The 23,057-nt window shown below is 39.6% G+C and overlaps 2 protein-coding genes across 10 annotated transcripts in view; one reads left to right on the forward strand and one right to left on the reverse strand.

The window, feature by feature from the left end:
• The window catches only part of FBXL17 (F-box and leucine rich repeat protein 17), a 472,180-nt gene extending 463,101 nt beyond the window's left edge, over window positions 1–9,079 (reverse strand). For all 6 annotated transcript variants that reach the window (XM_036846590.1, XM_036846589.1, XM_036846592.1 and 3 more), the window contains exon 1: window positions 7,941–9,079. In XM_036846590.1, coding sequence (XP_036702485.1) covers window positions 7,941–8,939 — 999 coding nt within the window. In that variant the 5' untranslated portion in view covers window positions 8,940–9,079. The remainder of the gene's footprint in view (window positions 1–7,940) is intronic.
• An 89-nt stretch (window positions 9,080–9,168) lies between these two features.
• Window positions 9,169–14,140, forward strand: LOC118892232 (translation initiation factor IF-2-like). 4 transcript variants are annotated; one of them, XM_036846596.1, is made up of 3 exons: window positions 9,169–9,719; window positions 9,924–10,068; window positions 13,683–14,140. In XM_036846596.1, exons 1-3 carry the CDS (start codon window positions 9,199–9,201, stop codon window positions 13,728–13,730), a joined length of 714 nt encoding a protein of 237 aa, XP_036702491.1. In that variant the 5' UTR covers window positions 9,169–9,198; the 3' UTR covers window positions 13,731–14,140. The 4 variants fall into 4 exon arrangements, 3 of the variants coding, with proteins under 3 accessions (XP_036702491.1, XP_036702492.1, XP_036702493.1); XM_036846597.1 differs by having other exon boundaries at window positions 13,945–14,140; XM_036846598.1 differs by having other exon boundaries at window positions 9,169–9,626.
• The last annotated feature ends 8,917 nt before the right edge of the window (window positions 14,141–23,057 follow it).

Here is a 23,057-nt window from a genome sequence, read left to right on the forward strand (position 1 = left end):
GTCCCTTAACAAATAGAAGATTCATGGAACATAGTCACTGGAACCAAGAAACACCTTGTTTAAAATATGTCTGACTTTCGATAGTACCTTCTTTGAACCTTAGTTTTCTCCTTTGTAGAAGTGAGATGATTGTTATCATTAACAGAAAATTGACTAATCTAAATAGATCTAGATGAGTCTTATTTATTCAGGTGAAAGGAAATTAATAAGTGAGTGAAGATAAAACCAGTACCAGCAAAGATGGATAAAAGTAAGAAAGCAAAATACTCAGCTAAAATACCAATGCATATTTAATAGATCTTTGCATATGGTTTGTGGTAGGCAACCTACAAAATGGCCCTCAATGACCCCACCTGCTGGTATTTACACCTGTGTAATTCTCTCCTCTTGAGGGTAAGCTGGATTTACTGACTCACTTCTAATGAACAGAGTATGGCAGAAGAGATTAGATTAAGAAAACTGTGGCTTCCATTTTGAGTGTTCTTGACTCTGTTGCTCTATGTGATTAGCCCTATGGAGAAGCCCAAATGGCATGGCAAGGAACTTAAGCATCTGGCCAACAGCCAGTAAGGACCTGAGGCCTGCCAAAAACCATGCGAGTAAGCTTGGGCGAAAATTCTCAAGTCCCAGTTGAGCAGCCCCAACAAACACTTTGAATATAACCTCATAAGAGACCTTGGATCAAAAGGACCCAGCTAAGCCACAAAGGGATTCTAACCCACAGGAAATATGAGATAATACATGTTTGTGGTTTTAAACTGCATAATTTGTTAAACAGAAATAATTAACTGACACATGTTTAAACATTCCCGCTTTTCTTTCTGTCATTAAAATGCTATCTCGCCCCTATCTTAACTCCTCAGAAAATAACTACCATGCACCATGCTATTTTCTTAACTCATTTAACAAACATCTGTGCACATGTACCTAGGCTTCTGTGGGAGACACTAAGACATGAGATTTATTCACTGGTTTCAAGATTATATGGTCAAAGGCATTTCTGAATTATCTTTGGATCATCTGAGATTCAAGAGAAAGAACATTTCAAAGGTTGCTTTGAAGAAAGAGAACATAGGTCTGTAAAGGACTGGCCTGGAACATTTTTGCTAAATAAGAAAGAGGAAAAAATGACAATGAAAAAACTGAAATGGCACTTGCATCAAGCCAGGAAATTGCTTACTTTAACACAGGCCTGTTAGCAATGTCTTGAGCGTGACAGAAGTCCAAGCCAAGTAGGTACTCTAAGGCTGTATTAGATCGAGGGATCTATCATCTTATATCTTGTTGCTCTTTCATCACTGCCCGAATTTATAGGGTTGAAAATGGGTTACTCTTTTAATCCAGGTGGTCTAGCCTGGAAAAGGGAAGAGGAAGCAAAGGACAAGCAGCTGCCTTTTATAGTGTGATCTGGAAGTCATATACATTGCTTCCACTCACATCCTATTATCCAATATTTAGTCATATAGCCACCCCTATATGAGAGGCTAAGAAAGTCTCTAGTTAGGTGATCATGTGCCTAACTAGAACACGATGGGTACTGTCACTAAAAAGAAGAGAAGGGGAATGGATATTGGGAAACAACAATGACTTCTAGTCAGGACCTGGGTTGAAAACCTGCTTAATATTCTTGATCTTTACTGGCAGATCTGGACAATGCAACTAAGCTATTAATTACCAGAAAATGTACAAGCCACATTGCTGATATAATCTGAACTAATCACTACCAGGCCAATATCCAAATATTTCTAAAACTTGAAGATTCTATTTTTGACCGAGGCATTGATATAAGGTATCAGAAGATACTTCAGACTAAAAAAACTTCCAGAGAACGTATCATTGCTTAACATTTGGTCATACATATCCCACAGACCTTTATAGTACTTAAAAATCAACCATGCCAACACCTACATTTGGCCATTTCACTTCTTGATGAAGAGATCTTATCTGCTATCAGGTATTACTACAAAAAAGAGTTAAGGCTTATGAGCACGCAGACTGTATGCAAGTTATAGAAATATAAGAAGTAAATCTGTGTAGCTATTTTATATTGACTATCTTCTCTGTGTCAGTTTAACTTTTTTGGCCATTTCAATTTTTTTCCTATGTACATCATATCTTGCCTCTTTCTTAAATATTCTACTTATATTGCTTGCCAAAAGCTTGAAAGTAAAATTTACTAAACAGTCTGTTGAATAAAGCACCATTTAGAAAAACAGATACACAAAACATATTTCTGGTATTTTTTTTTTTTTTTTTTTTTTTCGCCACACAGGGCTTGCGGGGATCTTAGTCCTCCGACCCGGGATTGAACCTGGGCCCGGGCAGTGAAAGCAGTTGAGTCCTAACCACTGGACCTCCAGGGAATTCCCTTTCTGGTATTTTTCTAACCGTACAGCCATAGGGAAGTCACAGATTCTAAAACTATTTCCTAATCTGTAAAATAATTTCTCACAATTTAATCATTAAAATTTAAAGCACAGCAAACTAATAAAACCCCCAACTGTTACTACATAGAGTGTTAGTCTATAGCAAAGTCAGGTGTTTACACAAGAATAAGTTTTATTCGAAAGCCAGTCACAGAATTCAATAAAACAAGACTCTTTTTTTTAAGTATTTTGGGAGGAGACACTATGAAATAATATGTTCTTTTGACATATCTCCATTATTCTCTGAGCACTTCCTTGCATTCTGGCTCAAAATATTCCAAGCTCATCTTGTGCTTTACTTGTCCCAGCCCTGGAATCAGTCATTTCTCCAAGGAACACTGATTCCTTTTAGCAGAGAATGATATTTAGAAGCTAAGATCTGGACACTGAGTGTACTCACTGTCTTGGGTATTGCTGCTCAAAGACCCTCTCAGAGGGCAGAGCGAGGGAATGCATGCATGTATGTATGTATGTAACCAATCTCCCATCACTGTTGCTAGCTTCTTCCACCACATCACTTGAACACCAAATTGGCCAAGACTTGGGCAAGATTCTTTATTTTTAATTGAAGTATAGTTGATTCACAATATTAGTTTCAGGTGTACAACATAGTGATTCAATATTTTTACAGTTATACTCCATTTAAAGTCATTACAAAATAATGGCTATATTTCCCAGTGCTGGACAATATGTTTGTTGCTTCAAGATTCTTGATAAGCATAGAACAGGATATTTAACCAAAGGTAAGTAACTTTTTAAGAAACTATTATTTTAAGATTAAATGCTTCTATATTTGCCTTCACATATCTTCCCTTACATTCCCTATCATTTATACAACCTGGTATCTTAAGTTGGTAAAGAACAGCTTAAGGTTACCCCCCTTGACAGCTACTCATTACAAGGCACCAAAATGTATAGACTTCTCAAAATGAGAAGAAAAAAAATCTCACCTTTTGGTAGCCTGATTTGATTAAATTATCCAAGATTACTAGGCATTCTCCAGCAAAGAACAATCTTGAACCTGACTTCCTAAGGACACTCCATTTTAGCACTGGCTAAACCATCCCTAGAACTCCAGAGACATACTTTCTAGAATTTACCTGGTACTAGAGCCTTAAGTCAAAGCACTCACGAAAAGCTACATGTAACTTAGTTCCTCTTACCCACTAGTAATCTACATTCAAAGCTTTAAAAAGTCACATTACTTTTTTTCTTCAACTCCCATTTTCATTGCTTTTATCCTTGTTTTCATATCTGAAAAAAATAGATCAGATACATAAGCTTTCCTCCAAAGCACATTTCTCTTATAAAACTCTTCCTTGATCACTAAAACAACCTGTTCGTAATAAAGCTATAAAAATACAGATTTAATAACTACTGATACATTATCAGAGATGCATTCCCGGTGAAGTGGTTTTCTAATGGTGGTGATAGATTTTGGGTCTCTCACCTGGTTTCCTTTGGAAAGAAATAGTCTGCTGACAGAGAGCAAGATATCTAAATATATAGCATACAAAGTCTCTAAAATTTAAATATAGATTCAAAATACCCAGTTACTCAAATAGCCACTACTTAAAGAAAAATATTCCACTGCTATCATTTGGTAAAACTGTTATAGTGGATCCACTATATAAAAATCTAATTGTGATATCAGTAGGTAAGGTTGCTTAAAGTAATAAAGGCAACAGGTAGCAAAGACTGAAGCTAGCTTATATGATCCAAAACAATCCATTTACCAGTCCAAGATCATATGTAACAGGTTTAAGTACTTTAGAAAATGCTATTCCCACAGTTGACCTTTGAAGAGCCATTCCCTGCTTCTCAAATTTCTAATATTTAAAGACACAATTCAACCTTACAGACCCAATTATAAAATTAGCCTCTGACTCATAATGGTTAGATGTTGGCTGGTGTAAGCTTCTCCCCACCCCCTAATTCAGGAATCTCTTTCATAAAATTCTGAGAGAAGACTATTTAAGCCCTTTTACACCATATGTTGAAAAGATCTCTAAACCTGGAAACACTGAGCTGGGTTCTAGCCCAGGGTCTGCCATTCACTATCTGAAATGTCTTGCGGTAAGCCATTTCACTTCTCCAGGCCTGTTTCTTCATGCATAAGAAGTAGGGAGTGACAAGATGACCTCAAAGGTCTCTTCCTGAAGTTACATAATTATGATTTCCAATGAAGGAAAGAATTTCCATTTTAAGAAAGAATTCATTTCATGTTTACAGAGCTCCTATAGTGAGAAAGGACTTTCTAAATTTTCAGAGAATCACATTCTTCAACCCTGAAATTCCACTTCTTGAAATCTACCCTAGAAAAATGGCCACATGTGCATAGAAAACATCTACTACCATTGTTTACAGTAGTAATAAATTGAAAACATCCAATTATACCATACTGAAATAAATATAGTATGGCATAATACTATGGGATACTATACAACAGTTAAAAAGAATGAAGGAAACCATATACTCACTAATAAAAAAAGACCTCCAAATCATACTGTTAATGAAAACAATTGCAGAACATGTACATTTTGATGCCATTTATGAAAAAGGCTATGAAGTTTTACACAGGGCTTTCTACAAAGAAAAAAATATTCTGGAGCTGCACAGTCCAGTACCGTAGCTGCCAGCCACGCATGACCACTGATCCCTGAAACGCAGCTACTGTGACTGAGAAACCGAATTTTAAATTTTATTTCATTTTAACTACTTTAAATTTAAATAGCAACATGTGGCTAGCAGCTACTGTACTCCACAGTACAAATCTAGAAGAAAAATCTAAACTGGTAACAGTGGTTAGTGACCTCTGGAGAGAATACTAGATAGGAGAGTAGGGGGTGAACCAAGGCCAACTTTCGCTTTACAGGCATTATTTGAATATTTTAAGGCAAGTAATACTACTTACATAAAAGTAAAATTGAAAAAGAAAAAGCCCTATTGATATTGAGCCAAAAATCTGCCTATGAACCACAGTAGAAAGAATTTAGTTTTCTTCTGCTTTTGCCATACCTGGAAAAAACTGAGCAAGTATGGTAGTTTGAGTCAACTTCCCTAAAAACATCTTTGAATCACATTTCCTCACGTCTCTCTCCCAAACTCTCTCCCCTCCACATCCCCCTTTTCTACAACTGTAGTAACTTCTGGTACAAAAGCCGCAGCAATACAATTATATAAGTTATGGCCCATTATCAGGGAAGCAGGACATACTTTCTAATGGGGGTAATGGATTTGTGCCTCTCTGTGCAACAACTCTCTGGTACTGTAAAGAAAATTGTCATAGCTCCCTAAGTCTTCTCTTCTCCAAGCCTAAACAGAGCCAGAAACTCTTCACGATCCAATGGCTCTACTGTGGCTCAAAACAACAACTCAGGATAGAAAACACTTCTTAGAGACTTCCCTTATTGGCGAGGCATGTTCACCCAGAGTCTCAGCTCAGACTTCCTAAAAACCTGGTCATTCACTTGTTCATCAATATTTACTGAGTGCTATTAAATGCCAGGCACTGCACTTAGGGGAGAAGATAGAGCAATGAACACTATCTATGTCACCAGAGCCTCTGCCCCCCAAAGACTTATCCCCAAAAGTTCTACTTCGGTTGGTAAACACTAAAAAACTTCGATTTCAATTCATTCCAGACAGTCCCACTCACTGTGCTGAATACCACCAGGACCATGAAAACCACACAGAGTATCTTTATCCAAGTTTCTAATACAAGTAATGGAAATCTATATAACATGTCTAAATACTCCAACACAATAGGGTAAGTCCAATGAGTAATTTCCCCAAATGCCCCTTACATCAGGTTTTCAACAGTCCCTAGCAAAAATGTGGAAAAGAACAATGTAGCAAATGAAATAAACTTATTCTATAAGAAGTCTCTTTATTACGAAATCATGTCCTACCACCTTTTTTTTCTTTTTTTTTGTTTTTGTATTAATATTCTCTATTTCATGAAATAATAATGGTTTAGGTAGAAAGTGGGAAGTACCTGGTTTTTGTTTTGTTTTTAAACAGTTTTACTCACCAAACAACAAGACAGCAATCAAACCTCTATACCAAGTATTCGTTGATATTTAATTTGTCCATGTCATCCACTAATTTAAAAGGCTCAAGAATGTTTCCTCCGCCCTAAAATGCACACCCTGAACATACAAAGGTGGCAATTACTCCTCCAAAAATACACCTCTGTAAATTAAACAATTACATGTGGACACAAGGAAAAGGTAAGCTTTACCACTCCTTTGCTATATTATTTACAAAAATATTAATATCACAATAAAACAGACCCAAACACACAGGATTACAAATATGCAAAAAGTCTAATCAAAGTATATTGTTGACAGTATATAATTATACTGTCAACAATTATAATTGATGGCACTTACTTCAGTAACAATAAAAGTAGCCAAATTCTTATCTACGTTTTTTTATCTAGTCTTAAATATCATCCACACTGAGTAACCGGGTTTATATTTATTAAGCTTCAGAAAGCTGCAGATGTGGGGGTGGGAGAGAAGAGAGAAAATGAGGGAAAAAATAACTTTTTAATAATAGCTTACTACAAACTATCACATAACTAAGTGACTAGCACTAGCACTAACACTGACAAAATTGCAAATTTTACTTAGTAGTTGTGAGACAAGGCTCCCGCAAGACACCTACCTCTTCCCCACTCATCTATCCCCCAACAAAAAATACATTTGTCCTTACCTTCTGGTAATCTGTATGCTTTTATGTAAGGGTTAAAATGTAGAAAGGTAATAATACATCATAGCATAAATAAAAGGGTTTTCAAGTCAGGGAGGCCTAAATTCCCCAGATCTGCCCCTTACTGTCTGTGTGTGACCTTGGGCAAGTCATTCAACCTCTTCAAGACCCACTAGACTGTAAGCTCCGTAGGAGCAAAGACCACTTCTGCCTGACTTACTACTGTAGGCAAATGGCACTGAAATACCAGTTTCTCCTTGTATAAAGTAAGGATGTTAACAATATTTCTCTCACAGCGTTAACTGAAGGATTAAATGAGATATTACATATATAAAGCTCTGGCACAGTGCCTGATCATGGTAAATGATCAATAAAATTAACTTTTTGACATCAACTAGCAGCTATCAAACCTGAAAATACTGTTTGAAGACGTTCAAACACTAATATACAAAGTCTTTACCCAGTCAGTGTAAACTGCTCAAGTGATAAAACAATATTTCACACAAAACTTACGAATAGTTTCTAAACCACTGGGCTGGGAATCTAATAATAGATGAACCCTGAATTATGCACAACAGACCCAAGCTATTAAAAGACATTTAGTAGACTCCAAGTTTTTCTACTTCAATAATATGCCATAGGCATCCTCCCCATTGGCTTCCCAATCTCCCCTTCGGACGTCTCCGGCTGTCAGGGAACCCCCTCCTCCATGCTTAGAGGGAGGAGAGAGAAAACCTCCGAGGCGGGGGCCGGGGTTGGGGGACAGCGCGCATCCCCGCGCCACTCGCCCGGACCCACCTTGAGCAGGATGGATGGCGGCAGCTGATTGATGTCTGGGGTTTCGGGGGATGGCTCCCTATGACAGTCGCACGGATTTTCGGGGGTCTCCTGACAGTCCGCGTCGCCGCATTCGTGCTGCTGGGCGGGCGAGGGGGCGGTGCCCCCCGCTCGGACGGCGTCCCCACCGGCCTCTGTGGGGGCACCTTCCGAAGTGGGAGAGGAGCGCTGGGGACAGAGAGGCTGCGGTGGCTGCTCTGGGCCCTGGCAGCAGCCGGCGTCGGGGGGCCGCGGCGGCGAGGCGCCTCCCCCCGCAGGTCCTCCTCCTCCTCCGCTGCCGCCGCCGCCGCCGCAGGCCCCCCCGCCACAGCGGGGTTGCTTACAGGGGGTGCAGGCGGGGACCCCGGCCCCCTTCCGCTTGCACACCATCTCGGGAGGCGTGGGGGGCTCGGCCGGCGGCGGCGGCGGCGGCCCCCGGAAGAGCTGCACGGCGGCGGGCGGCCCCAGGAAGCGCACGGGCCCCAGGCTGGCCAAGAAGAGGCTCCGGCCCTGCTGTTCCCAAGCGGCTGCCGCGGCCAGCCCCAGCTCTTTGCAGCAGGAGGCGGGCGACGAGGCCGAAGCGGCGGCGGCGGCGGCGGCGGCGGCCGAGGATAGCAGGAAGCGGCGAGCGGCGGCGGCGCAGTCCTCGGCGGCCAGGGCCGCGTAGCGCCGCGCCAGGTGCTGCGAGGAGGCGACCGCGGCGTAGGCCCCGTCCCGCGGCGGCGGCGGCGGCGAGAGCGGCGGCTCCTCCTCTGGGCCGGCGGGGGCGGGCGCGCCGGGGCTGTGCACGATGAAGCAGAGCATGCAGGGCCCGCGGAAGAAGCAGTCCCGGCTCCGGGGCGCCGCCGGCTGGGGGGGCGCCTTGGCCGGGGTCCGGCGGGGCAGCCTGAGGAGAGGGCGGCGGCGGCGGCACCAGCTGCAACAGCGAGGCCTCTTCTGGCTTGGGCGGTTACGCGGCTCCTTCGAGAGAAGGTGGCCCATATAGAAGGCCCCGAGGAGGGGGACCGGGACAGAGAAGTAGGGAGGCCCGGACAGCCGGGCTCCCGGCAGCGAGGCAGGCCCCTCTCTGGTTGGGCCTCGGGCCCGCGGCGGGCGGCGGGGTCGCCCGCCTTGCGCACACACACGCACACACACGCACACACGGGCACAAACGCGACGGTGGGGGGGGTGGGCGTCAGCTACGGGCCGGCCCGGCGCCGGATGGGGGCTACATGCTTTGCCCCGGGAAGCCGGGAGAACGATGGGAGCTAGCTTTGGGGACGCGACGGAGGGAGCGAGCCTGCCGGCTCAGTCAGTCAGTACGGCGGCACGGGGAACGCGGGGTCCGGCTCGGACCATTTTAACTGCGGCTCCGCTGGCGGCGCGCGCCCGCGACACAGCTCGGAGCCGCAGGAGCGCGCGGCCTGCTCGGGGAGGGGGCGGAGCCGCGGCAGCGGCGCGCTCGGGGCGGGGGCGTGGGCGCCCGGCTGCTCACCCGGGACGGGCCGCTAGGCGGGGACTGCTGGGAAGCGGGCCGGCGAGGGTGCGGGGCTCACGGGGAGCGGCGCGCGCCCCTCCCTCCCGTCGCCCAAGGTTTCGCGTAGCCCACGCCCCTTTTGTGGGGCGGGAGGAGACGCTTCCGAGCCAGCTGTGTGGCATCCGTTTGCCCTGCCGCGCTGACGTCTCTAGGTACAAGTTCAAGAACTGCCATTGGCCGGGAGCCGCTCGGCTCTTTCTTTCACCCCCACCTCCCGACTCGGAGACCCTGGCGACGAAGAATAGGTAAACCCGATTCCGCCTGAAGGCCGACCTGGGTCCCCGGCGGCCCCTCGGGTGGAGTGGCAGATGCGCGGCCCTGGGCTGGTGCGGACCCTAGTTCTCACGTGAGGGACTAACAGCAGGTAGTGCGGCACTGCAGTGTTTCTCCACTTGTTTGCATACTTGTTGCTTGTGACAGACTACTGACTTTCCGTAACTTTATTTCAGAATGAAAGCATATATCGAATTATTTATACACACCAGAAAGATAAACAGTTTTTTCAACCCAGTTAGTCATCCAACATCCCAGGCTGCAAGCTTATGGATGACTTTATCGTCTGCACCCTCCAAGTCCCATCTATCCATTCATCAGGTACAGTAGTTTAAAAATGATTATGCAGTGCCTGCTCTAAGATAAAAGGTTCTAGGCAGACTTGGGAGACCCAGATCAAAAAGAGGAAATAGTCTTGGCAGACAACCTTTTAGAAGATTTGACTACAACGAGACCAGAGAAAGAAGGCAATAGCTAGGAGCAGTACCTGGTGTTGAGAGAAGGTTAGTTTTCACAAGGGAGAAATTGGGAGAGGCTTTCGCAAGGAATTGGACATGCTGATGGGAATGAGCCAGGATAAAGGAGAAAGTAGGGAAGTGAGAAGAGAGAATACAACAAGGCCCCTGAGAAGATGGAGTGACGATTACCTTGGGAGGGATACCGTCTTCACTGTGACTGGAAGGAAGGGGGAAAGGATAGATCAAGGTTGAATACAGATAGGTGGACATCTTTGGCAGGAAAGTGAAAGAGTTCCTTTCAGATGGTCTCTACTTTAAGTGGAGCCTGGTTACATACTGAAGGGTGGAAGGTGGCCGATGTTTTTAAAAGCTACTGAGGGTAACTGAGAGAACTGACTGAGGAAGTAGTATTGCAATATTTAAGGCCTGTCAGCGTAGAAACCTTTGTTTGAGCATGCCTGACTTTCCTACCGCAGTGGCCAGCCTCACCCCACCTTCACCCAACGTACCATCAAACCTTTGCTAATAGAGGCCTCTTTGTCAGGAATCACTTTTATTTTTGGTCTGCCAGCATTCAGGGATCTCCCTTTCTGAGCTTCAGAACAGTGAGATGGAATTCCAAGAAACCTAGAGGCAAAGATTCATCAAAGGGTTTTACATACGTTTCTATCAAGGCACTGCCCAAACTGCATTTACCTACAGGTATTATCCACACAGCTTTCATCCCTCTTACTTTAAAGGGTTCTTTCAGGGCCCCAGAGCTTCACTGGTGAGGAAGGGAGGTTAGGAGTGACAGGGTTACCTGAGGCCTTGTAACAAATCCTTTGCATCTCTTCCAGGCTACACTTTGAGCAAAAGGAGAGTGTGTTCTGAGCCTTTTTATTACTCTCTCTGTGTCAAAATTGTGGACCCATTAGCTTCATATAAATTAAATACACATTATGACCTAGCAATTCCACTTATAGGTATTTATCGAAGAAAAATAAAAACTATACACACAAAAAGACATGTACAAAAATGTTCATAGTAGTTTTATTCATGATAATTAAAATCTACAAACAACCTAGATGTCCATCAGTAGAAGAATGGCTAAACTGGTATGCTCATTCGATAGAACACTACTCAGCAATTAAAAGGAAGGGAGGGAGGGAAACAACATGAAGGAATCTCAAAAAATTTAGGCTGAATTAGACTCTGGAGTTGGAGGCCTAGAATTTTTACCTGATTTTAACAAGCTCCCCATGTGATTACTACACAAACAGCCTGGCACCATGCAGACCTATCGGAACTACACATAAAATCTAACTACAGCTTCTTGTTTTCAGAGATGAGGCAAGTGACTCTGAGACTTTTGAAGTGGTTTCTGAAATTTACAGCACTGGTTCTTCCAATTCCAGAGCCATTCAGCCACAAGCAGGTGGCTGCTCTACCACAGCATGTAGCAGAGGGTTTCATATGTTTTAACAAGGATTAAGCTACTACTATTGCCACCAGAGCTATAATGAGTTTTAGAACTCATTACCTTAAGTGATAATACTGATAAGTATTCTAAATATTCAGGAGACAGAATTATGAGTAAGAGTAATAAATTGCAATTTAGAGACAATTATAGCACTGGATGGCCTTTTTAATGAGAAAAAGGAAAGCAGCCTGAACAACCAGGAGCTGGCCTGGAACTATTTGCTAGGCCTTGGTGTTACAGGCATTCTCAACTAGGTTTGAGTGTTCTGTTGTACAAAAACAATCTCACAAAACATCAACATCGAACACGGCCACTCTGTGATCATAATAGACAAGAAAAAAATAAGATGCCTCCGTAATCATGTCTGAACACAACCAACACAAGAACACTCCAAACCACAGAAATGACCAAACATTCTGCCTAATATAAGTGATTACTGTTTCTTGACCAATTACAACCTAAGCCTTGCTCCACTCTTCCTACCTTCTAGATAACAATTATTAAAATATCCAATCATAGAATAACCTCTGCTTCCTGACAGCATCCAATCCAGAGCAAAGCCTTAAACCTTCCTCAAAATCACCAAGCACAAGCCCAATCCTGTAAGTCTTTTACACCTTCTTATTGAGACTGTCCACAATTCCTCACATGTGCTATGTGCTTTTTTGTAACAAGTCAGTAAACTCAACTTGGTTTAACTATGGGTGTGCTCCTGTTGGTCTTTGGCTGGAGAGCATTAACATTTGTTATAATCAAATGTCACCACCCTGTCTAAAATTACTTCCTCTTTATGCTGTACACCTTAAATTTTATAGTGCTGTGTGTCAATTATATCTCAGTTAAACTGAAATAAAATTACACCTTCCTTTACTTTTCCTCTTACAGTGCTTTTATTTTCTTTATATCTCATTAGCACGTGTCTGTTTTGTCATTTTTTTCACTTTTAGTCTCTAGTGGAAGAGGGTAAACTCCATGAGGACAGGGACTTTGCTCAGTTTTTAGGAAGATAATCTGGCAACTGTATAGAAAATGGACTAAAGTAGGAAGAGGCTCTTAGCAGGAAGACCAGTTAAGACTGAAAGATCAATGGATGGGCCTTAGAAGCATGAATTAAGGCCAGCATGGTGGGGATAATGAAGTAGGGGTGGGATTGAGAAACATTTTTTATGTGGAGTTTTCAGGATTTAGTAACTTACTTATGAATTAGGTAGAGAGGAGGGGATGATGGATATGGAAGAAATGAAGAGCCCCAAAATAGCAACATGTATATTCATATGACTTATTTCAGTGTATAACATTGTGGTGAAATAATGGATTCTACAATATAAAATATTTACATATTTGAATAGAATTCAAACCTGGAGTAGATATGTATTATAACATAGATTCACAATGAAAGCCAGCACATAAATTTAAAATGTTGAAAACAGTTTAAAAGAAAAGGCTTTTCTTTCTTCTTTGCTGATGTAGAATATATGTACTCACTTTGAAATTCACATTTGCCTATAAAAACACACCCACATATAAAAAGCTTTCATGCTTACAGTTGGCTAATGATGGTTGTTATTAATGGCTAAAACATCCTATGGCACCAGTGATGTAAATAGAGATCAGTTAATGTGCCATTGGTCCCACTGATTGTGGTAGGTGCAGTGGATAACCTAGAAGGACACTCTGGGGGCAGAAGACATTGTTTATGCATCTGGAAATCATGCAACACCCCAAGTGTTCAATAAATTTAAACCATTATTGAATTGTGTTTTTGCTGCAATACTCAAAGCCAAAGATAGAGATAACTTAGCAAGCTTTCAGAGAATTCCCTTAAGGAACTGATCTGTACTCTTTAATAGTTTGTTTCAGGCACAATATAAAAGTGCAACTGGTACCTCACTGGTTTTCCCTCAGTTCTTCCCATGACTGATTCATGCTCATCTTCCAGGTCTCAGCCCAGGTACCACCTCCTGTCACAAAAGCTCTTCCCTGGTGTCATACCACCCTGTTCATTTCCTTTACAGCAGTTACCAGAGTCTCCAGCTGTGGTATTTTATTTTACTATTAGTTGACTATCACCAGAATTAAGGCCTACTTTGTTTACCCTTGAATCACCAGCACCTAAAGTCGCTAATCGGTTGCACTTTAAAAGGAAATTATTCTGGGTGGGCCTGATGTAGTCATGTGAAATCTTTAAAGACAGTCTGGAAGTCAGAATAAGAGAGATTCAAAGCAGCAGCGGTTGCTTTACCTTTGGCCTTAAAGAAGCAAACTCTCACGTTGCAGAGAGGGCTGCACCTGGCTGATGGCCAGTGAGAAGGCCAGCCCTCCATTCTACAGAATTCTGAATTCTGCCAACAAGTGCATAAGCATGGAAGAAGAGCCCGAACAACAAGGGAGCACAGCCCCACTGATGCCTTGATTCCAGCCCCATGGGAACCTGACCAGAGACTCCGGCTGAGCCCACGCCAGGATTTCTGACCTACAGAACTATGAAATAATAAAAAGGTGTTGTTTTAAATCACTCCATTTGTGGTACTTTGTTATTGTGGGAATAGAAAATGTATTCACCAAACAGTCCTGTGAAACTAAGACTTCATGCAATTTAATGGGAGAAAGAGAAAGCGAAGTAATCAATTATCCATAACTCTCCAAAGATTAATTCAAGCTCATGAAAGGAAACAATTAACCAAGAGTTAATACAAAGAATTCATTGTTCTCCCACTTTTGTATAAGTTAATGTGGTCATTGAGGCAAATGTAGGGGTTTATTTTATTTTCCTTTACTTTTTGCTTAAGATTGACATATTATTTATCTTTTCCTCTATTTAAATGAAATAAATACAACACAAAGATGTTCTACCATTTACATTCCCTCAATTCTGTGCCCAGCTATCTCCTATATTATAACTGGTATTTTCTTATTTTCAACTGGTAAAATAGGGCCTTTAGAAAGAATTAAGTTACATGTGACTCTCTAACCAATTTAATGTTTTTCCCTCTTAAGTTTAATAATATTTTTGTTTTTATTGTATAATTTTAGAATAGTTATATATGTGCTCACAATAAACAAAAGAGAGATAATAATATTTACTTTTAGTGGCTCAGAAATGGCAAGCCACAATTCTAAATGTTGACAATTTGTGGTATCAGTATAATAATCAAATGTCTATGCTCCAAATTTGTTTGCTCCACTCCCAAATCTGATCACAAGTATCAGGTTGCCCCTTCCTAACCTGTTCCCTTTATAATATGGGTTTTATCTCTCCTTCCAGAGATAAAACAATAATAACCAGGATCCACAAACTACGGTGGGTTGAAAGAACCATTCAAGGTGTCATCCCTCCTGGGGCAGGTGGGAGACAGAGGAAGGGTGGCCGGAGTGGTGATGTGAAGTAGCTCCCACCTCTCCTCTGATCCTCTTTCTGATACGGCTGGCTTCATTAATCCCTGGATTATGGGATTTTCTTGTTTTATGTTGCCTACTTAGCCAAGTGATAAGATGTTATTCTTTGTCGCCACTCAGGGAGTAGATACTTCTCTTTGGATGTAGAAAGGGATGAGAAAGTACTTTTTAAAGTTATTTTTCTTCTCTAAAATATTTTTTTTTATTTTTCTCTAAAAATAGAGTCATACCTAAGTGTGAAAACAATGGAAGAAATGATTTTAGCAACTATTCTCTTTAACCTCATAAATTACATCAATTCCCTCAACTTTCGGGAAGGACACACTTTATCAGTATACCACCTGTGTTACCTTGAGTAGCTTCGGGTTTCAATTCTGTTCTACTTGCTTTTGAATTATACATTACTGTTTGTTTATCTTTAATTTAGTTTTTTGTGTGTTTGTTCAGTTATGCCTACAGTATGTTGTGAAACAAGTCAATCAACCATATTTGGAGTCCATTATTTCCCACTACTTAAATGTTAAGACTAGGGTAAAGGGATTAAAAATTATATTGTCTATCATCCAATTGTGAAAGCAGACATAAACATAATCTGCTCTAAATTTGGTTATTCAGCAACACTTGCTATTAAGAGTCACCTCTCCCACCCTCACCTAATAATGGGAATGAGAAATATGGGTGTTAGGGTCTTTTGCCCCCTCCAGGGGAATAGATCCAGAAAGCTGAGAACCACTGTTATAGGAAGCATGCTGTTCTTTGTGATTTATTGTCCTTTCACTTTATATATTCATTTCAATCTTATGTTGGAATTAAGTGTGTGTGTGTGTGTGTGTGTGTGTGTGTGTGTGTGTCTTGGGGAAGAATATGGGGAATCAGGACTTCTTCCCAATTCCTATTGATTTGCCAATGATTTTCCCTGACAAATCGATATATTTTCTTCCATATTTGTAAAAATTGACATTCCTAAACAGTGAATCAAATCTAATTGGAATAATCTGAATCTTTATTGGACTACAAATCAAAGGCATTTACTTACCGACAGGTAACAAAACTGCAGATAGTGATAGGTGCTGTTTTCATGTGCTGTGGATCTAGAGGAACTCTATTTCTAAACTTAATATAACTGTTTTCCATGTCAACCATGAAATGATAAATAATAATCTCCCTATGACCAACATGCTACACATTCTTATAAATAAAAAAAAGAAGAAAATTTACTTTGAAGTCTTAAGAGCACTAAAGTGTGTGAGAATCTTCACTAAAAACATATGTGGAGCACATGGTCAAGTAACAAAAATCTATAAAGAAGTGCAAGAAAATTTGTTACTTCAAAAGGAACTTTAATTCTAAGGGAAATTAACCCTAAAAACCTACTTTAAATTGTATTGCCTATTTCATGCTGTTTCACCAACTTTCATTACCAACCAGCCTCCCATCACCCCTTAAATGTCTCGTTTCTGACTGTGCCTTTCTATTCCAGACTGCACCTCAACAGTACTGAGATATGCTTCATAGTCTTTTCTTATAGATGGAGTTTTGGAGAATAGTCTATGAAGAAAATTAATAATCCTTTCAGACATGTTATAGGGAATATATGCTAAGATCAAATTGGAGAATAATCTATGAAGAAAATTAATAATCCTTTCAGACATGTTATAGGGAATATATGCTAAGATCAAATTGGAGAATGATTACTCTGAATAGAAATTCTGAAGGGTGGGTTAATGGGGGAATAATAGTTTCTAAAATAAAACATGAGCATGGAACACATTTTCTGTGAAACCATCAGTTCTTTGACTACGTGTTAGGTGCGTGTAGGTGTGTGTGTGTGAAAGAGAAAGTGGGAGCAAGAGACAGATAAAGCTACTTGTGTATGCTACCATTGATAACAATTTTCAAGAAGTACCTAACAATTCCTAACTTTAACTCATTTTCTTCCTTTGGTAGAGAAACTCTTATTCACACAAGCATGTAAAGCATTTCAGGGTTGGGAAAATTTTGGCATCCTTCTGACTAGACTGAGACAAGCATCCAGGATTGGTTTATAATCTAAGCCAAAAGAGAGTAAGCGTAAAAGGAGGGAACAAAAAGAAGACAATAGAGAAATGACTTTAATGTTTTGGTGGGGTAGGGTACTTCTAATGGCACTCAGTCCAGAAACTATCCTTTCCTTCCCCCGAAACATAGGCCTCCACATCATCATTCATTAAGGCAATTCAAATTAAACTCATAATGAGATACCATCACACACCTACTAGAATGGCTAAAATTTAAAAGATTGACATAGCAAGTGTTGGCAAGGATGTAGAACAACTAAAACTCTCATATACTGATGGTGGAAATGCAAAATGGTATAGCCATTTTGGAAAACATTCTGCCAGTTTCTTATAAAATTAAACACACAGTTACCATATGATCCAGCAATCCTAATCCTAGATGTTTACCAAAGAGTAATGAAAACATATGTTTACACAAAAGCCTTTATGTAAATGTTTATAACAGCTTTATTCACAATTGTCAAAACCTGAACACAAACATTTTCCACTGGTAAATAGATAAACTATGGTACATCTGCACAATGGATAAGTCTCTAGCACATTACACTAAGTGAAAGAAGTCAGACTCAAAAGGCAACATCTTGTATGATCCCATTTACATGACTTTCCCCAAAAGGCAAAACTGTAGGGACAGAAAACAGTGCAGTGGTTGCCAGAATCTGGCAGTGAAGGGAGGGGTTTACTATAAAGAGGTAGAATGGAATTTTGGGGGGAGTTAGAAGTATTCTATATCCTGATCATGGTGGTGGTTATATGACTGAATGCATTTGTCAAAACTCATCCACTTAAAAGGATGAATTATCCTTTTATCCACTAAAAAGGATGAATTTTACACTGTATAAATTATATCTTAATAAACCTGAGTTTTAAAGAAAGGAATATAGGACAATAATTTATAAGACATCTAAACTAGACTCTTCAAAAATTCACTTCATGAAGAAAGAAATGAAAAAAAAGTGGGGTATCTGAACTAAATCTAAAGAGACCGAAGAAACAAAAATACCAAATGAAATATATGAACCTAGAATGGATTCTACTTTAAAATAATGTAACAAAACAACTAAGAAAAGTGTTTTTGTACAATTGGGGATATTTTAATTTGGACTGGATATTAGATAATATTACATAATTATTTTTAATTTTCTTAGGCGTTAAAAGAATATTATGATTATATATTTTTGGTTAAGGAGCTATAGACTGAAAGATTTAAGGTGAAATGTCATGGTACTTACAACTTACTTTCAAATGGTACTGCAAAAAAAGGCAGGAAGGAGTCATGAGAAATGCTGATCATTATTGAAACTAGCTGAAGAATCTGTGGACATGAGTTGTACTCACCAGATAATATCTTTTAAGTGTAGTGATAACACTCTGGTCTATAACATCACCTTTATTATATACCAAATGCCCATAACGGTTAGGAGTAAAAGGAAAACTGTAGGCAAGTATGTATCACACAATTCTAGGTTTTTTTGGTTTTTTTTTTTTTTGGCTGCACTGCACGGCTTGTGGGGTCCTAGTCCCCCAACCAGGGATTGAACCCCGGGCCCTCGGCAGTGAGAGCACGGAGTCCCAACCACTGGACCTCCAAGGAATTCCACAGTTCTAGGTTTTCACAATATATGTGTGATTAGCATATTTACATCTATCTTTATAAACTCCTAAATAATTTGGCATTGATACATATCATATTGTTAACAGTAGCACCCACTGGTAAATCAGGTGGGGGGAGCAGAATTGGAAGTACTCAAGTGGAAACTTCATTTAGTACTCTATACTTAATACTTTATATACTTTAAAATGCTAAAATGCTTTTGGATGATTTCTACTTTTCTTGTAGTAAAAGACTCAAGGTAGAAAGAAGGTCATCTAAAACCTTATCATTTTTAGTCCTTAGTCTCATATCTGTAAAATGAGACCAAAATTCTTTCCGAAAGACTTTTGGCTCTTCCTAAAATAAAATCCTCCTTAAATGGATGAATTTCTACACTGGGGTATTCACAAGTGTACTTCTACACTTCAAGTGTACTTCTACATTTGAAGGCAATTCCAAAGAAGAATTTCAAGAAACATTCACAACAATAACAGCATCATTAGGAAAAGTATCTGCAGTCCATGGATAATATAGGCAGTTCCCAATATAACAGAGTAGTTTAAAATTGGTTTGTAAATTGTTACTAATCTTGTAGTGATGAGAAATTATGAGAGTAGGACCTTTACCTCCTCTATTTGAGAAAGCTGTAGAAATGTTACTAAGGTTTTTATTTAATTAACAAAAGTTGCTTGAAGTACATAACACATTTTTCCCACAGCAACATTGTTAAACATGTTAGTAAGACATGGAGATCAGATTGGAAAAGTTTATTCAACCCAAATGGGACTGAGCTGTAGTACTAAGAGTAGACCTCAATAAATATTCGTAGTGTGAGAGTGAGTGAATGGATGAATCAATATTAAGGACTGGGAGGTTCACTAGATCGTGAACTATCAAAGGAAGGAATTGGTCTTCCTTATTCATGTTTATATCCCCAACACCCTGCCACATAGTTGGTGATTAGTAAATGTTGAATGGATAATCCAAGAGCTATTCTCATTTTTCCTAGGTGTGGAACTGGACTTTTATAATGTTATGTTTGTCTTAACCAATTATTAAGGGACATATTTTTTAAGATAAAATCATGAACCTTGTACAAAAATAAAATAGACATGTGTTAAACAATGGTTTTACTCAATTATTGAGGAAACTAGAAAAGTGTAAAAAGCCAGTTCAAAGAGATTCTGAAGACAGGACACAAATAGAGGCAATCAAGAGTACTGAAATAAATTTGTTAACAGACAAAAAAATGGTCAAAATTCACAGGGAAGTTATTAATTGCATCTTTATCAGCAAAAGTCATCTGCATTACCAGCAGTTTTCTACAAGTAACAAAGTGGTAAAATTACTCAGAGGCAATGAAAGTTACAAATCATAACAAAGAGGGGGCTAGAAAACACCTAGCATTTCATGGGATGCCCAGTAATATTTTTTATTTTGTCATTTCAAAGTCTTTCACAATTTTTCCTTACAGTTTCCTCTCCTTGTGATAATGATAATTTCAAAGATTATTCTTAATCACACACACACAAAACTGGTTTTATTAGTTTTGGCCTGATTGTCTACATAGGTGAAGCAAGGGCAGGAATCAGCAAACTACAGCCTGTAGGCAAATTCCAATCAAAAGCCTAACTTGCAAAATCTGCAAGTTAAGAATGTTTTTTACATTTTTAAATGGTTGAAAAAACACCAAAAGATGAATAATTTGTTGTGACATAAGAATTATATGAAAATCAAATTTCAGTCTCCATAATTAAAAATTCATTGGAATATAGCTACACTTGTTCATTGACACATTGTTTGTGGCTGCTTTCTCACTACAGTGACAGAGTTGAGAAATGTCACAGAATGGCTCACAAAACAAGACCAGGACTAGGTTAGGCAACTGAGGTACATCCCTTGGGCACAAGATTTAAGAGAGCACCAAAAACTAAGTAATGAATAAATGAATGAATAATACTTTGATGCATATTTTTTAAAATCAAAAGAATGCCCCCCAAGTTGACCAAAATGTCAAAATTTTAAATGAAGACAGGACCAGTAATACTGTTTTTCCTTTTTCCCTTTTGCCTCGGGCTCCAGTATGGCTTGGCAAGGCTTTGCTACATTTTACTGCACCCTGATCCTGGCCCTGTTACAAAGCTAAAAATATCTACTACTGGGCTTTTATAGAAAATTTGTGAGCAAGTGTTAACCAACCATACAAGCTTCCTTGAGTTTGCTATTCAAACTGAAGCACTAAGCATTAAGGCCACAAATAAACTTCTGACTGGGAAATTTTGTAAGTAATCTTGGACTGGAATCTTAAAAGCTGCTATTATTTGTTATCCTGAGGCTAAGAAATCAAGTTCCCAAACCTCTCTACACCAGATTTCTTCTGCAGTACCTATAAATTTGATGACTTCCACTCTTTCTGAGGTCCTCAAAATAGGCTGTTTCCTGACTTGCCAGAAAATGACATTTTCTTATCATTTGTAGGTGTGAGACCCTGAAAGTCAATTTTCCTAGGTGGGCTTAACAGGTATTGGTCCTGTATGTAAAATCAACCTTCTTTTTCCATAAAAATGCCCTGTCATAGCTGATTAAAAGGGTATCATTCTCAAATCATAAATTCTAAGTAATTTGTCCAATTGTATCCTGATATAAAGGCAGATAGAGTCTTATTGAATGTATGCAAATAACTACATTATCATGAAAAGCAACAAGACTTAGTAAAAGTTTCTGAATTTGGGAGAGCCAGTAAGAATCAAATACCTTGTAAAAATGTTTAATTTAGCTCACAAAAGCAGTCTACTAAGTTGTGTGGGTTATAGATTGCTTAAGAAGAAAGAGAAAGGGCTTCTTCATACATCCAAAAAATGAAACAGTAACACAACATCAACAATATTCCAAACAAGGGGGTTCCTGAACAATATTCCAAAAAAGTAGCCATAATAATATTTCCCCCTTCACTCCATTTGGTCCTCTGTAATTAATTTTTGCTTTGCTGGATCTTGGACAGCAGTCTGCTCTCTGGACTAAAAAGAGTTCTGGAAATTCTGACTCAGTTCGTTGGTAAGGTCTGAAAGTTATCTAAGTGATATCAACTCAGAAGCCTGGGCAAGAGTGTTTTTTGAAATGCCAGTAGTTTGAAAAGTACTTGTTATGTCCTTTCCCCACTAGTGTCTAAGACTTGTCCTTATTATTGAAGACACAGACTCTGGGATGTAACTTATAACAGAGTCTCAGGCAAGCATCAGATTACAAGAGATAGATAGATGATAGATAGATCGATCGATAATAGATGAATAGATGAGGGATGGATAGATTAGAATAAATAGATGGATAGATAGATAAATAGATGGGTAGATAGATAAATAGATGAATAGATAGAGGGATGGATAGATAGATAAATAGATGGATAGATAGATAAATAGATGGGTAGATAGATAGATAAATAGATGGATAGATAGAGGGATGGATAGATAGATAGATAAATGGATAGATAGAGGGATAGATAGATGGATAGGTAGATGGATAGATAGATAGGTAGATAGGAAGATAGATAGAGATAGATTACAAAGACTCAATGGCTGTGGTTCATTTATTACTGTGGCTAATAATATCAGAATGAAAGAAAGTAAAATTCTCTATTGGGATACAATGCATACTATTTCATAAATTTTGGTCTGATTTCTCCTGAGAGTTAAATCCTATTATAGACAGCAAGGGCACTGGCAAACCTCTAGGGACATTCAATAAAGAACACAAACTCTGAAAGTTATCTCAATATTTGTCTATACAAACCTATTCTAGAGAAGAGTGAACATTTCTCCTGATATGACAACTCTTCCCATCCAAGTCTCACAATAGGAACATCTCAAACAAACCTAATTATTTTTAGCATCTCTCTTTTTATAAGGTGAGGAACCAAATCTTTGTGGTTTTCCCAGGAAACTTTTGCAAATCCAAAGACACTTTTAGGTGTAAAAGACATCCTGAAATTTTTATTTTATTTTTTCTAAATTTAGGGTTCTCATTTGGGGAAGGCAATTTCCAAAGAATTGGCAGAGGATATGTGGACACTTCATGAAGATAGGATCATGGGTTACTGAGCAACAATACTTGGTTACTTATTTAATCAAAATGACAATAAAAGATTTTAAAAGTAAATATATAAGGTAACATGAATGTAAAGAACCTTAGTTCTTTCAAAAGTAAGAAGACTTTGTTCTTTTTTTTTCTTAAATAAACAAAATTATTCTGATAAGCCACAGAATGTCTGCTGTGTAGGCAGATAACCCAAAAGGTAAAGAATGAGCTTTCATATTACAATTGAAGGTTATTAATCAGCGAACCAAGGA

Source organism: Balaenoptera musculus, chromosome 3 (genome assembly GCF_009873245.2).
Source record: "Balaenoptera musculus isolate JJ_BM4_2016_0621 chromosome 3, mBalMus1.pri.v3, whole genome shotgun sequence".
In the NCBI taxonomy this organism is placed as follows: Eukaryota; Metazoa; Chordata; class Mammalia; order Artiodactyla; family Balaenopteridae; genus Balaenoptera; species Balaenoptera musculus.

Excerpts from the sequence above, each read along its gene's own strand:
- LOC118892232 (XM_036846596.1), top strand. The coding sequence starts at position 9,199 with ATGGGAGCTAGCTTTGGGGACGCGACGGAGGGAGCGAGCCTGCCGGCT. Across the intron at positions 9,720-9,923 it reads ACCCTGGCGACGAAGAATAG|AATGAAAGCATATATCGAAT; the intron begins GTAAACCCGATT and ends ACTTTATTTCAG. Across the intron at positions 10,069-13,682 it reads CCCATCTATCCATTCATCAG|CAGTTACCAGAGTCTCCAGC; the intron begins GTACAGTAGTTT and ends TTTCCTTTACAG.